Genomic DNA, 12,411 nt, shown 5'->3' with positions numbered 1-12,411 from the left:
GCCGTCGCCCCCGCCCCGCCCGCTGCCCGCCGGCCCCGGGCCCCGCGCCGCGGCCGCAGCCCCGCCGCCGCCCCCGCCGCCGGGGACATGTCTAACCCCGGGGGCCGGAGGAACGGGCCCGTCAAGCTGCGCCTGACAGGTGAGGGGGCCGGGCGGGCGGGCGGCGGAGCCGGGCCGGGGCAGCAGCGGGGTGGGCGAGCCGGCGGGGGGTGTCTGTGGCCTTGGGAAGGGCCAGGGTCGCGATCAATGGTGAGTTGGGGGTCGGGGACGTGGGAAGGCCTAGTTCAGGAAGAGTGAGGGCAAAACCACTCTCCCATGTTTGGAAATTGATAAAAAAGCGCAGGGTGACTCGGGGGTCTTTTGTTGGCGGGGAGGGATCCCCGGGTTGGAATTCCGGGCGGATATGAGGTCGAAGAGCCGTGGCCGAGGAGCACGGCTCTCTGCCGGGGCCTCGGGGGGCAGCCCCGGGGCTCCTGCCCAGGTGGGGTCGTCGAGGGGATGAGGAACTCCTGTGGCGGGGATTATTGAATCCGGTTGCCGACTGCGCGCAGTAAACACTCCTTAAAGATGGAGCGCTTAACGGGAGGGTGTGTGTGTGTGTGTTCCCTGGTTGGGAACTTGTTCGCCCGCCCGTGCCCGCGTGCAGAGCCTCCGTCTCCGCTGCCAGCCGCGGCCGCCGCCGCCACACACCTGAAACGCACGTCGCTGCGAGGGAAGGAGGCTGAGGTTGACTTTTCCGGTGTGTCTGCCCGATCCGACGGCTCCGGCTCTTTGTACACTCTGTGTTTTGGAAGTGTTTGATTGTAGGGTAGCGTGTTTGGGGTTGTTTCTTGTAGGCCGCAGAACTTGTGTCTCCCTTCTAACTCTAGACCTGCTTTAAAAACACACTTTTGGGGGGTACATTTCTCAGTGTGCGCTCATACAAACTTTCGAGCGAAGTTTCTCTCTCCCCACTCTCCTCCCCTTCCCTTTTCTAAATGGAAAAGAATGTCTGGAGGGGTTGCTAGATAGAAGGCGTCTCTTGCAAAGTGTTTATGATTCCAAGGGGATGAAATCTTTAACGTTACAGGTACATTTTGCTTACAGTGCCGTTTTTGGTATTCTTACATGGTCACGTTACCCCATTTTAAGAAAGAATTATTTTTTGGTTTGGAGAGTGTAGTGGACATCAGTGTAGTTATCGTAGTTTCACCATTCACTGTTAATAAGGTATCCGTGTTGATACTCGGATGTGTGGTGAGAAAGATGGTTTTCCTAAGAGGGTCTGTGTGTGTGTGTGTGTGGGTGTGCGTGTAAGAATAAACTGTAATTATGTTTGCCTACACTAGACTTTGAGATTTATATGGACTAATTTTGTAATTGAGTGCTTGTGTGTCACATCCCAGTCCACCGGCTGAACTTTGAGATAAAACCTTGCAGCAAAGTTGGTGTTTGAGAATTTAGCCTGACTGTATGTTGGCTGCAACTTTAAAAATGTATTACTTTCATGATCGTTTTACTTTCCCTAGGGAAAATTGCAGAGAATTATTAACTGAGTGGTTCTTAATGGGAAACCTGGATTGGGAGATGCCTGTCTCCCTCATATCCCCCGGTTTCCTTATTTTCTTATTAATAAATAGAAACCTTTATAAGGGATTGTTGATGCTTTAGAGTTTATCTGTTGCTGCTCCTCTGGACTCAGTCCTGTGTCAGTGATATTGGAAAGAACCTGTGAGTCCAGGTGTGCCAAAAGCGTCAGAAATAGGATGTTGGCCATTTACTTCCTTCTAGCTTATATACGGAATGAGAAAATGAGGGAAAAAACAGGGATTTTGATTTCCTGCAGATAAAATGAGTTTGAGGTTTTTATTGTGACTCAATAGATCTTAAACTGTTTATCTGTGGTTTCCTTACTGCATATGCTACATTATAAAAATTCGAATTCACGAGTAAAGTTAAGAGAAAAAATTACACTTATTTTTAGGGGGGAGAGGAAACACTCAACTAAATTTGTAAAGTGATTTGGTATTTTTAGATTTTTCTGAGGAATTTTAAATACACTGTGTCCCCTTAATTGTAAAAACAGTTTGAGGTACTCTCAATTTCTTAAAACCATTGGGAATCTGTCTTTGACATATTTAAGAGAAAACTATTCAAATATTAGAAACATTGCCCTCTCCGTTTTGGTTACATATGGTGGATTCTCTTCTGTTTTGCCAGGAAAGTTAACATATATTTTTTAATTTTTGTTCATTTACAAATTAAATGGTATAGATTTTAACAAATAGATCTCAAGAGCTGGATTCAATTAGCAGCTTTTTAGGACATAAACATTAAAGGGTTAGATGGAAAAGATTGTTTTGACTGACTGGATAAATGACAGGGCTGTGTTTGATGTGTGTCCAGGAATTGGTCTGGAGCTGGTGCCCAACTTTTCAGTCCATCTTGAGAAGCCAAATAAAATATTTAACCTAGGCCTCATTTTGTTTAAAAAAAAAAAAAGTTGATTCTTTGTTAAGACCTTAAGAAATGTTTGGCATACCTTTAGACTAAGTGTTTAACAGTTCATTTAGATCCGGGTTGTATAATAGAGGAAAATCACTAAAAAAAAAAAAAAAGGCGGATCCCATAGTGAATTTTTATTTGGTTTACAATACACTTGGGCTGTAAGATACTTTAAAATTATTGTTCTTTGCTTCGTTAATACCATGCTAGTATTGTAAATTTATAGAGTGCCTTTGATTCCGTGATGCTTTGTGAACTACAGTTACTCAATTATATTCTTAATGTAGATGTGCCCCTTCACTGAAACATTTCTCGCATGGTAACACACACACTCACACTCACACATACAAACTGACGGATAAGAAATATTTGAGCTGTGAGATCTCTGCCCGCAACGGATACTAGACTTTCCCACATACAGTATTATTCCTAAGACCACAATCAACCAGTGAACTGTTTGGTATTTGTTGATGCTAAGAAGGCAGGGCTAATTTAATCCCAAATTTGAGATTCCTCAGGCCATTGGTGGGTAAAATCTGATTTGGTCCATCAGGCTGTTTCTGCTATTCTTTATGGTACATTAACACTTGGTTATTTAAATGGGCTATATGGTAAAGCTATCACTTTCAACTCGTATTTTTAGAGCAAATTGATTATAAAATTTAAAATTTGTATACATTATACTTAGGAATATCTGATACAGGCTTTTCTTACAATGGTTTGGATAGGAAATATTCTTTGTATTTGGTTATAGTAAAAAAATTGGGGGTAATTTTTTATATCATTATTGTTTTTGAAAACCAAAGGCTGGAAAAAGAAGTTTAGTGTAGTTTCTAATATTTAAAATTCTTAGATATGGAGAAATAACAGATTACTTCTCCAGAACATTTATTGCAGACCTTTTTGTAATTCAGATGTTTTTGTATACTGCTCCTCATGTTATTAATTTATAAAACCCTTGACAATAATGAGGTTAACCTTGTCTGTGGCTAAAGGAAAATTAACTTTAAAAGTCTCAATTTAGAGGCCGGCCCAGTGGCCTAGTGGTTAAGTTCGCGTGCTCTGCTTCAGCGGCCCGGGGTTTTCAGGTTCGGATCCCAGGCGTGGACCTGTGCACTTCTCATCAAGCCATGCTGTGGTGGCATCCCACATACAAAATAGAGGAAGATTACCACAGATGTTAGTTCATTGACAATCTCCCTCACCAGAAAAAACCCCAAAGTCTCACTTTAGATGTTTTACTGCATTTTTTATTGATTCAAGGCTCTAAAAATTACTACTTTATTCTATCTCAGGTTTCCAGCCTATACACCATAACGTCTTACTCTAGGTGATTTGAATATCCCCAATTCATTTTATTTTCTTGGTTTCTGAGAAGCAAGCCAGCATGGCTTAGCTCCTTCCTTTTCTCTTAAGTTATGTCTTCTAGTCTAACCTTCAGACAGGCAATTGAACCTGCCTAGGTGCTTCACGTAGTTTGGTTTTCACTGGTGAATAAAGTGTGCGTGTGTGTTTTTTTGTTGTTTGTTTGTTTTGTGGGGAAAATTGTTGCTGAGCTAACATCTGTGCCAATCTTCCTCTGTGTGGGGTGCTGCCACAGCATGGCTTGACGAGCAGTGGTAGGTCGGCGCCTGGAATCCAAACCTGTGTACCCCAGGCCACCAAAGTGGAGCGTGCAAACTTAACCACTACGCCACTGGGCCAGCCCCTGTGTATGTGTGTTTTAATCCTGGATTCTACTATTTTTCCTGTTGGTTGAACTGTAACTATCATGACATACTAACGTGTCATTTATTTAGCATATAATTTAGCATATTTAGCATATAACTCAATTTTCAGGGTCAATGAAGGGTCACACTTTAGTCCCACAAGATTTTTGTTTTAGCCATTTTTGATGTCTTTTTAAAGATTTTGAAGACTTTTAAAGGTATGTTATGTCCTACTCCTTTCAAATAGACCATACTTAACAGAACTTAATGTTTTATTTATGATTCCGTATCATTATGAATATAAATTATTGTGCTACATAATGTGTAGTATAAGATATCATCATGATGTGTAGAGGGAGCTGTTTGACCCTGGCCATATGGGGATATGTTGTTTAACTCTGTTCTTACTGCCTTTTCTCTCCTTGCCCTGGTTTTTGTTTACTGTTACTTTCTCTAAGAATGCTGGATGCTTGAAATATGCTGTTGTAATCAGCATTGTTATGTATTTCTGTGTGACTGACATGCATTGAATGTTTATTATGTGCCAGACACTGTATTAAGTTAACATATATTTTCACTTTTAATTCTCACAGTAGCTCCAAAAGGTAGGAGAAACTTGAAGAGGTTAACTATATGTCAGAACCCAAGTTGTCTATCTAGAGAACTTGTTACAGACTTACAAGATTTTGTGTGGAAAAATAAATACATTCCATTTATTTGGAATTACCCTTGCCCCTTAGATCCGTACTCATCTTTTAAGGCTAGCTCAAGGATTACCCTTATCCTTAGAACCTTCCTCAACCTGAGTTGACCTTTCATCTGTGACTAAGAGGGTCTTCCTCTAGTGTCAGACCTAACTCAAGATGAAGGGCATTTGTTGTCTCCATGCTGTAAGCTCCATGAAGGCAGAATCCTTGTTTCAGCTTGGATTAAGAACTTTTTGGCATTTTATTGAACAAATGCTGGAGACATAGAAGTAATTCTATGTAGTTCTATATGTCTTCGTTATGGCTAATGTACTGGGTCTGAGTGACAAGAGATGAGGCTATAGACAGGGACCAACCCATTTAGGACCATATTATATTTTGCTAAGAAGTTTGATTTTTTAAAAAAGTTCTTTATTATTATTATTTTTTAAAATTTTTACTGAGGAAGATTTGCCCTGAGCTAACATCTGTGCCAGTCTTCCTCTGTTTTGTATGTGGGTTGCTGCCACAGCGTGGCTCAGTGGTGTAGGTCCACACCCAGGATCTGAACCCACGAACCTGGGCTGAAGCGGAGTGTGCTGAACTTAACCACTCTGCCATGGGGCTGCCCTGATTTTATTGTATTTTTTTAAGGTGGTGGGAAGTATTGAAGATTTTAGACTTTGATATATTTGGTATTTAGAAACATTAATCTTTGGGCAAAATCTTTGTCTGTTTAGTATTTATATTTCTCTTTGTTGACTTGTTTGACCTGTCCTAGTTTTCCATTAGGGTCTTAGTGTTTTTCTTATTGATTGGCCTGAGAATTAGAAAGATATTAATCTATTGTCATATTTACTACAAGCTTTTTCCTCAGTCTGTTGTCTTTTAATTTTGACCATTTTTGGGCATGCAGAAATTTATTATTTTTGGAGTCAAATCTGTCCAACTTTTCTTTTGTTTTTCTTATTATTCTATGCTTAGGAAGGCCTTTTTCTTCAAGAGGCTTAGTAAATATATAAGTACATTTTATTTTAGTGTTTTTCAAAAGAATAGGAAGATATTTCTCCCCAAATTACTATTTAGTTGTTGTTATTTATTAACCAAGGCTTTCTTTCCACTGTGATGTGACATCTTTTTAGTTATGTTAAATTAGTTATTATAGAGTCAGATTATCTCTCTCTTGTTCAATGCTGTACTCTTTTCATTATTGTAGCTTTATAATTTAGATTAATTCTCATTGTGTCAGAAAATTTTTTTTACTCTTTTTACTTATTTGCTCTTCCACACGAATACTAAACTTAGGTTTAAAAAGAAATTTCATTGGGATTCTAATTAGAATTGCATTACTTTGGGAAAAAGAGGCATTTAAGTGTATTTAGTTTTCCCACCTAGGAGCACACCATGTTTTTATGTTTAAGTTTTTGTCTATATTGCTTAGGATAGTTTAATAATTTTCTTCTGTTTTAACATATTTCCAGATAATTTATATTTGTGGCATTTTCATTGTATTTTCTAATCTTAGTTTTTGCTTGTATTTAGGAATGCAGTCATATGTATTTTTGCTTGATTAGAGCAATTTTGCTGAACACTTAGTCTGTTAGTATTTCATTTACTGCTAGTTTTCTAGGTATCAGTATTTGGGCATTTTTTCAGTTGAATGTTAACATTTAAAATTTTTCTTTTCTGTTGGATTTTTCCTCTAATATATAATTAGTTGAACAAAGTGAGGAATTTTATGTTAGTTTGAGAATAGCTTCTGAAAGCATTGATTACTTTTTAAAAAACCGCATTTGATATATTAAGAAGTATCAACAGGGGCTGGCCTCGTGGCGCAGCGGTTAAGTTCGCACATTCCTCTTTGGCAGCCCGGGGTTCACTGGTTCGGATCCCAGGTGCGGACATGGCACCGCTTGTCAAGCCATGCTGTGGTAGGTGTCCCAAATATAAAGTAGAGGAAGATGGACACGGATGTTAGCTCAGGGCCAGTCTTCCTCAGCAAAAGGAGGATTGGTGGCAGATATTAGCTCAGGGCTGATATTCCTCAAAAAAACCCCCAAAACACAAACAGATAAACAAAAGAAGTATCAACATATATCTTAAGTTTGGTAGTTTGGTGTGGTTTCTTAAGTTTTGTCTGCTGTCAATTTTTATGAAATTTCAAAATAAATCTTGATGATTCATTTTAGGTAGGAATTACTACATAGATGATTGCATAAAGGGCGTTTTTTTTTTGCCCCAAAAAGTTTCCTTATGCCCCTGATAACCAGTCTCCTTCTCCCATCCCCAATGCTTGGCAGCCACTGGTTTACTTTCTGTCACTATGGTTTTGCCTTTTCTAGGATTTTATGTAAATGGAATCATACAATAAATAGCCTTACGGGTCAGGCTTTTTTCACTTAGCTAGTGCTTTTGAGATCATCCATGTTGTGTGTGTATCAGTTGTTTATTCTTTTTTATTCCTGAGGAATATTGCATTGTATACATATACCCCATTTTGTTTATCCATTCACGAATATCCACAGACATTTGTTGTTTCCGATTTTTGGCTATTATGAATATAGCTGCTATGAACATTTGAGTACACAACTCTTTGTGAACATGCTTTTAATTCTCTTGGGTAAATGATTAGGATTGTTGGGTTATATGGTAAATATGTTTAACTTGAAAAAAAATCTGCTCAGCTGTTTTTCAAAGTTGTATCGTTTTGAGTTTCTACCAGCAATGTATGAGAGTTCCAGTTGCTCCCAATCCCAGCCAGTGCTTCCATACTTGGTATTGTCAGTCTTTGATTTTAGCCATTCTAATTGATGTGTAGAGATATTTCAGTGTAGCTTTAATTTTAGTTCTCTTATTGACCTAAAATGTTAAGCATCTTTTTATGGACTTGTCATTTGTGTATCTTTGGTGAATATCTGTTCAAATCTTTTGCTGCTAGTTTTAAAATTGAATATTTTTATTACTGAGTTTTGAAAATTCTTTTTGTATTCTGGATACAAGTCCTTTATCAGATATGTGTTTTGCAAATATTTTGTCCTAATCTGTGGCTTTTCCCCCCCTCAATAGTGTCTCAAGGAGTAGAAGTTTGGAATTTTTATTTAGCCCTGTTCATCAGTTTTCTCTTTATGGTTCATGCTTTTTATGTCCTAAGAAATCTTTTCCTGCTTCACAGTTCTAAAGATTACCCCCTATGTTTCATTTAGATCTATGATCCTTCTAAAGTTAATTTTTTAATATGGTGTGAGAATGAGAAGTAAGGGTCAGGTTCTTTTCTTTTCCCCCCATATGGATGTCTAATTTACCTAGCACTATTTGTTAAAATACTTTTGTTTCCTCCATTGACTTGTCTTGACACCTTGGTTGAAAATCAGTTGACAGTATACACGTAGTTCTATTTCTGGACTCTATTCTGTTCCCTTTATCTAGAATTCTACTTTTTATAAATTTGTAGTTTATAATCTACACTTTCTTGATTACTGTAGCTTTAATGTAAATCTTCTGGTTTCAAACATTAATAAAAAGCTTTTCATAAACATTTTGATAAGAACAGCATAGTAAGCATAACTGAGTCTTTAATTTAGGATCCTGTAATGATTAAGGATCTTGTAATGCTTTAGAGCCATTATTTCATTTATTCAACCAATAAATGTTTATCAATTTCCTTACACGTGCCAGGCATCGGTAATTTTTATTATATAGTAGCATGAATGGAAATATAAGAAATCAGAATAAACTAGATTGGGCTCTGTAGTTTTCTTCTCAAAATTTCTGTTATGGACTTTTAAACAGTTTATTATTTTCATCTCTTACTGATGAAAGTGTATTGCAGCAAGCATGACTTAACAAGGTTTGCCTGTTTACCAGCTACCAGCCCCCTCATCATTTTTGAAAAAAGGTGGAATAAAAAGAATAAACATATATAAAATGTGGCAATAGAAAAGAAAGGATATAATTGTTTTGTTAAATGTGGGTTGGATTATGTGTAATGTTTTACTTGTATTTTATGTTATGAGCATGTTATTTCTTTTCCTGTAAGACTAAAGAAAGGAAGAAACTTAATTTTATTAAAATCTAAGCAGACATTTTTAATTTGACCACAGTGCGTCCCTGAGAACTGTCACATAGCAGGCATGCATAATGTAGATCTTTACTGTGTAAAATGTAATTGGTAATTTTGTGGGAGGCCGTTGAGATGCTTTGGAAAGAGTATAGAACTTGGAGGCTGAAAATTTGGGTTCAGATCCTAGTTGCCACTGATAAGCTTTATGCCTGTAAGCAAATCACTGATTTTCTTGGTGCCTGTGCTTTTGTTAAAAATGCATGCTTAGGGGCTGGCCCCGTGGCCGAGTGGTTAAGTTCGCGCGCTCCGCTGCAGGCGGCCCAGTGTTTCGTTGGTTCGAATCCTGGGTGCGGACATGGCACTGCTCATCAGACCACGTTGAGGCGGCGTCCCATATGCCACAACTAGAAGGACCCGCAACGAAGAATATACAACTATGTACTGGGGAGCTTTGGGGAGAAAAAGGAAAAAAATAAAATCTTTAAAAAAAAAAAAAATGCCTGCTTACAAGAGCAGTGTTATTGGGGCCGGCCCCGTGGCTGAGTGGTTAAGTTCGGCACTCTGCTTTGGCGGCCCAGGGTTTCTCCAGTTCGAATCCTGGGCGCTGACATGGCACCGTTCATCAGGCCATGGTGAGCCAGCATCCCACATGCCACAACTAGAAGGACCCACAACTAAAATAGACAACTATGTACTGGGGGGATTTGGGGAGAAAAAGCAGAAAAAAAAGAAAGGAGATTGGCAACAGTTGTTAGCTCAGGTGCCAGTCTTAAAAAGAAAAAAGAAAAAGAACAGTGTTATTTATTTTAGGATTCTGCTGGACAAGAAATGAAATAATGTATGTGAAAAATACTGTTCAAGCTGTAAAGTATTAGGTTAATGCATTTTGTCATTTTTGACCAAAGATTGTGTTTTAAATGTTAGTCATATGCCGTGTTTTATAGGAGCAAGTACATTAATAATGATTAATATATAATTCATAATGATTAATAATCATAATAATTTAAATGATATGTTTTGCAAAATTGGTATAAATGTCTTGTACACCTTGGGGTACCAGTGTATCATAAAGAATTCATGTAAATTAGTTACTGTTATATAATTTTTATCTTAAAGTAGTATAGCAAACAGACGATTAACTGTATTTTCCCTTCCCCCTCTTGTATTTATTAAAAAGTAGGAGAGCTTTGGAGAATAGTTTGAACTGCTCAAGATTTTGGAGGTGGGGGAACTGTTTGGATCCATGTCCTTAATAACTTAGTACATTAGTTTGCTGGCCCTTTCAAAAATAGCCTGTAGTTTCAGCTCTTGCCAGTAGATGGAGATATTTCTGCACAGGTAGATGTCAAGAGTAAGTGAAGACCTGTAAAACTGAACTCCGAAGTCTAAATGAGTGTACTTGAAATAAATGGAGTTGAAGGATAGAGACTATCAAAAGTGACGCTGGCTTCTGATGAAAATCTATACCTTAGGATAAACTTTCTTCTTTTAAAAAATTTTATTGACGTCATTATAGTTTATAATATTGTGAAATTTCAGTTGTACATGATTGTCAGTCACTGTATATATGTACCCCTTTACCCTTATGCCCATCCCCCAAATCCCTTCCTGTCTGGTAACCACTAATCAGTTCTCTTTATCCATGTGTTTATCTTCCACATATGAGTGAAATCATGCGTTGTTTGCCTTTCTCTGGCTTATTTCACTTAACATAATACCCTCAAGGTCCATCCATATTGTTGCAAATGGGGCAAATTTGTCTTTTTTATGGCTGAGTAGTATTCCATTGTGTATATATACCACATCTTCTTTATACATTCATCAGTTGATGGGCACTTGGGTTACTTCCACATCTTGGCTGTTGTGAATAATGCTGCAGTGAACATAGGGGTGCATAAGTCTCTTTGAATTGTTGATTTCAAGTTCTTTTGATAAATACCCAGTAGTGGGATAGCTGGGTCATATGGTATTTCTATTTTTAATTTTTTGAGAAATCTCCATACTGTTTTCCATGGCGGCTGCACTAGTTTGCATTCCCACCAGCAGTGTATGAGGGTTCCCTTTTCTCCACATCCTCTCAACATTTATTTTTCGTCTTAGTAGTGATAGCCATTCTAACAGGTATAAGGTGATAGCTGATCGTAGTTTTGATTTGCATTTCCCTAATGATTAGTGATGTTGAACATCTTTTCATGTGCCGATTGGCCATCTGCATATCTTCTTTGGAAAAATGTCTGTATCTTCTGCCCAGTTTTTAATTGGGTTGTTTGTTTTGTTGAGTTGTATGAGTTCTTTCTGTATTTTGGAAATTAACCCCTTGTCGGTTATATGATTTGCAAATATTTCCTCTCAGTTGGTGGGTGGTTTTTTTGTTTTGTTTCTGGTTTCCTTTGCCTTGCAGAAGCTCTTTTGTCTGATCAAGTCCCATTTGTTTATTTTTTCTTTTGTTTTTCTTGCCTGAATAGACATTGTATTCCACAAGATGCTTCTAAGACTGATGTCAAAGAGTGTACTGCCTATATTTTCTTCTAGGAGTTTTATGGTTTCACGTCTTACCTTCAAGTCTTTAATCCATTTTGAGTTAATTTTTGTCTATGGCATAAGATAATGGTCTACTTTCATTCTTTTGCATTTGGCTGTCCAGTTTTGCTAACACTGTTTATTGAAGAGACTTTCCTTTCTCCATTGTATGTTCTTGGCACCTTTATCGAAGATTAGCTGGCTGTAGATGTGTGGGTTTATTTCTGGACTTTCACTTCTGTTCCATTGATCTGTGTGTCTGTTTTGTACCAGTACCATGCTGTTTTGATTAATATAGGTTTGTGTAGTATATTTTAAAGTCAGGAATTGTGATGCCTCCAGCTTTGTTCTTTTTTCTCAGGATTGCTTTAGCTATTTGGGGTCTTTTGTTGCCCCATATGAATTTTAGGATTCTTTGTTCTATTTCCATGGAGAATGTCATTGGGATTCTGATTGGGATTGCATTGAATATGTAGATTGCTTTAGGTAATATGGACATTTTAACTATGTTTATTCTTCCAATCCACACGCATGGAATATCTTTCCATTTCTGTATGTCATCATTTATTTCTTTCAATATTGTCTAATAGTTTTCATTGTATTGGGCTTTCACCTCCTTGGTTAAATTTATTCCTAGATATTTTATTCTTTTTGTTGTGATTATAAATGGCCAAAATGTAGTTTAAAATTACTGATTTGAGATTTTTCTCGTTTCCCAGCATATGGTCTGTCTTTGAGAATGTTCCATGTGTACTTAAGAGGAATGTATATTTGTATATTCTCCTGTTTTTGGATGGAGTGTTCTATATATGTCTATTAAGTCCATCTAGTCTAGTCTTTCATTTGATTCTGGTTATTTCCTTGTTGACTTTCTTTCTGGATGACCTGTCTATTGATGTAAGTAGGATGTTGAGGTCTCTTACTATTATTGTGTTGCTGTTAATTTCTCCTT

At 37.8% G+C, this 12,411-nt stretch overlaps 1 protein-coding gene across 3 annotated transcripts in view; it reads left to right on the top strand.

The window, feature by feature from the left end:
• The first annotated feature begins 21 nt into the window (after positions 1–21).
• The window catches only part of SMURF2 (SMAD specific E3 ubiquitin protein ligase 2), a 112,370-nt gene continuing 99,980 nt past the window's right edge, over positions 22–12,411 (top strand). For 2 of the 3 annotated variants that reach the window (XM_046675669.1, XM_046675667.1), the window contains exon 1: positions 22–139. In XM_046675669.1, coding sequence (XP_046531625.1) covers positions 88–139 — 52 coding nt within the window. In that variant the 5' untranslated portion in view covers positions 22–87. The remainder of the gene's footprint in view (positions 140–12,411) is intronic. The other variant, XM_046675668.1, reaches the window with a different exon arrangement.

The sequence above is a fragment of the Equus quagga genome, chromosome 11 (assembly GCF_021613505.1).
Source record: "Equus quagga isolate Etosha38 chromosome 11, UCLA_HA_Equagga_1.0, whole genome shotgun sequence".
Classification (NCBI taxonomy): domain Eukaryota; kingdom Metazoa; phylum Chordata; class Mammalia; order Perissodactyla; family Equidae; genus Equus; species Equus quagga.
The sequence above is the reverse complement of the archived record's forward strand: the minus strand, read 5'-3'. Positions and strand labels throughout refer to the sequence as shown.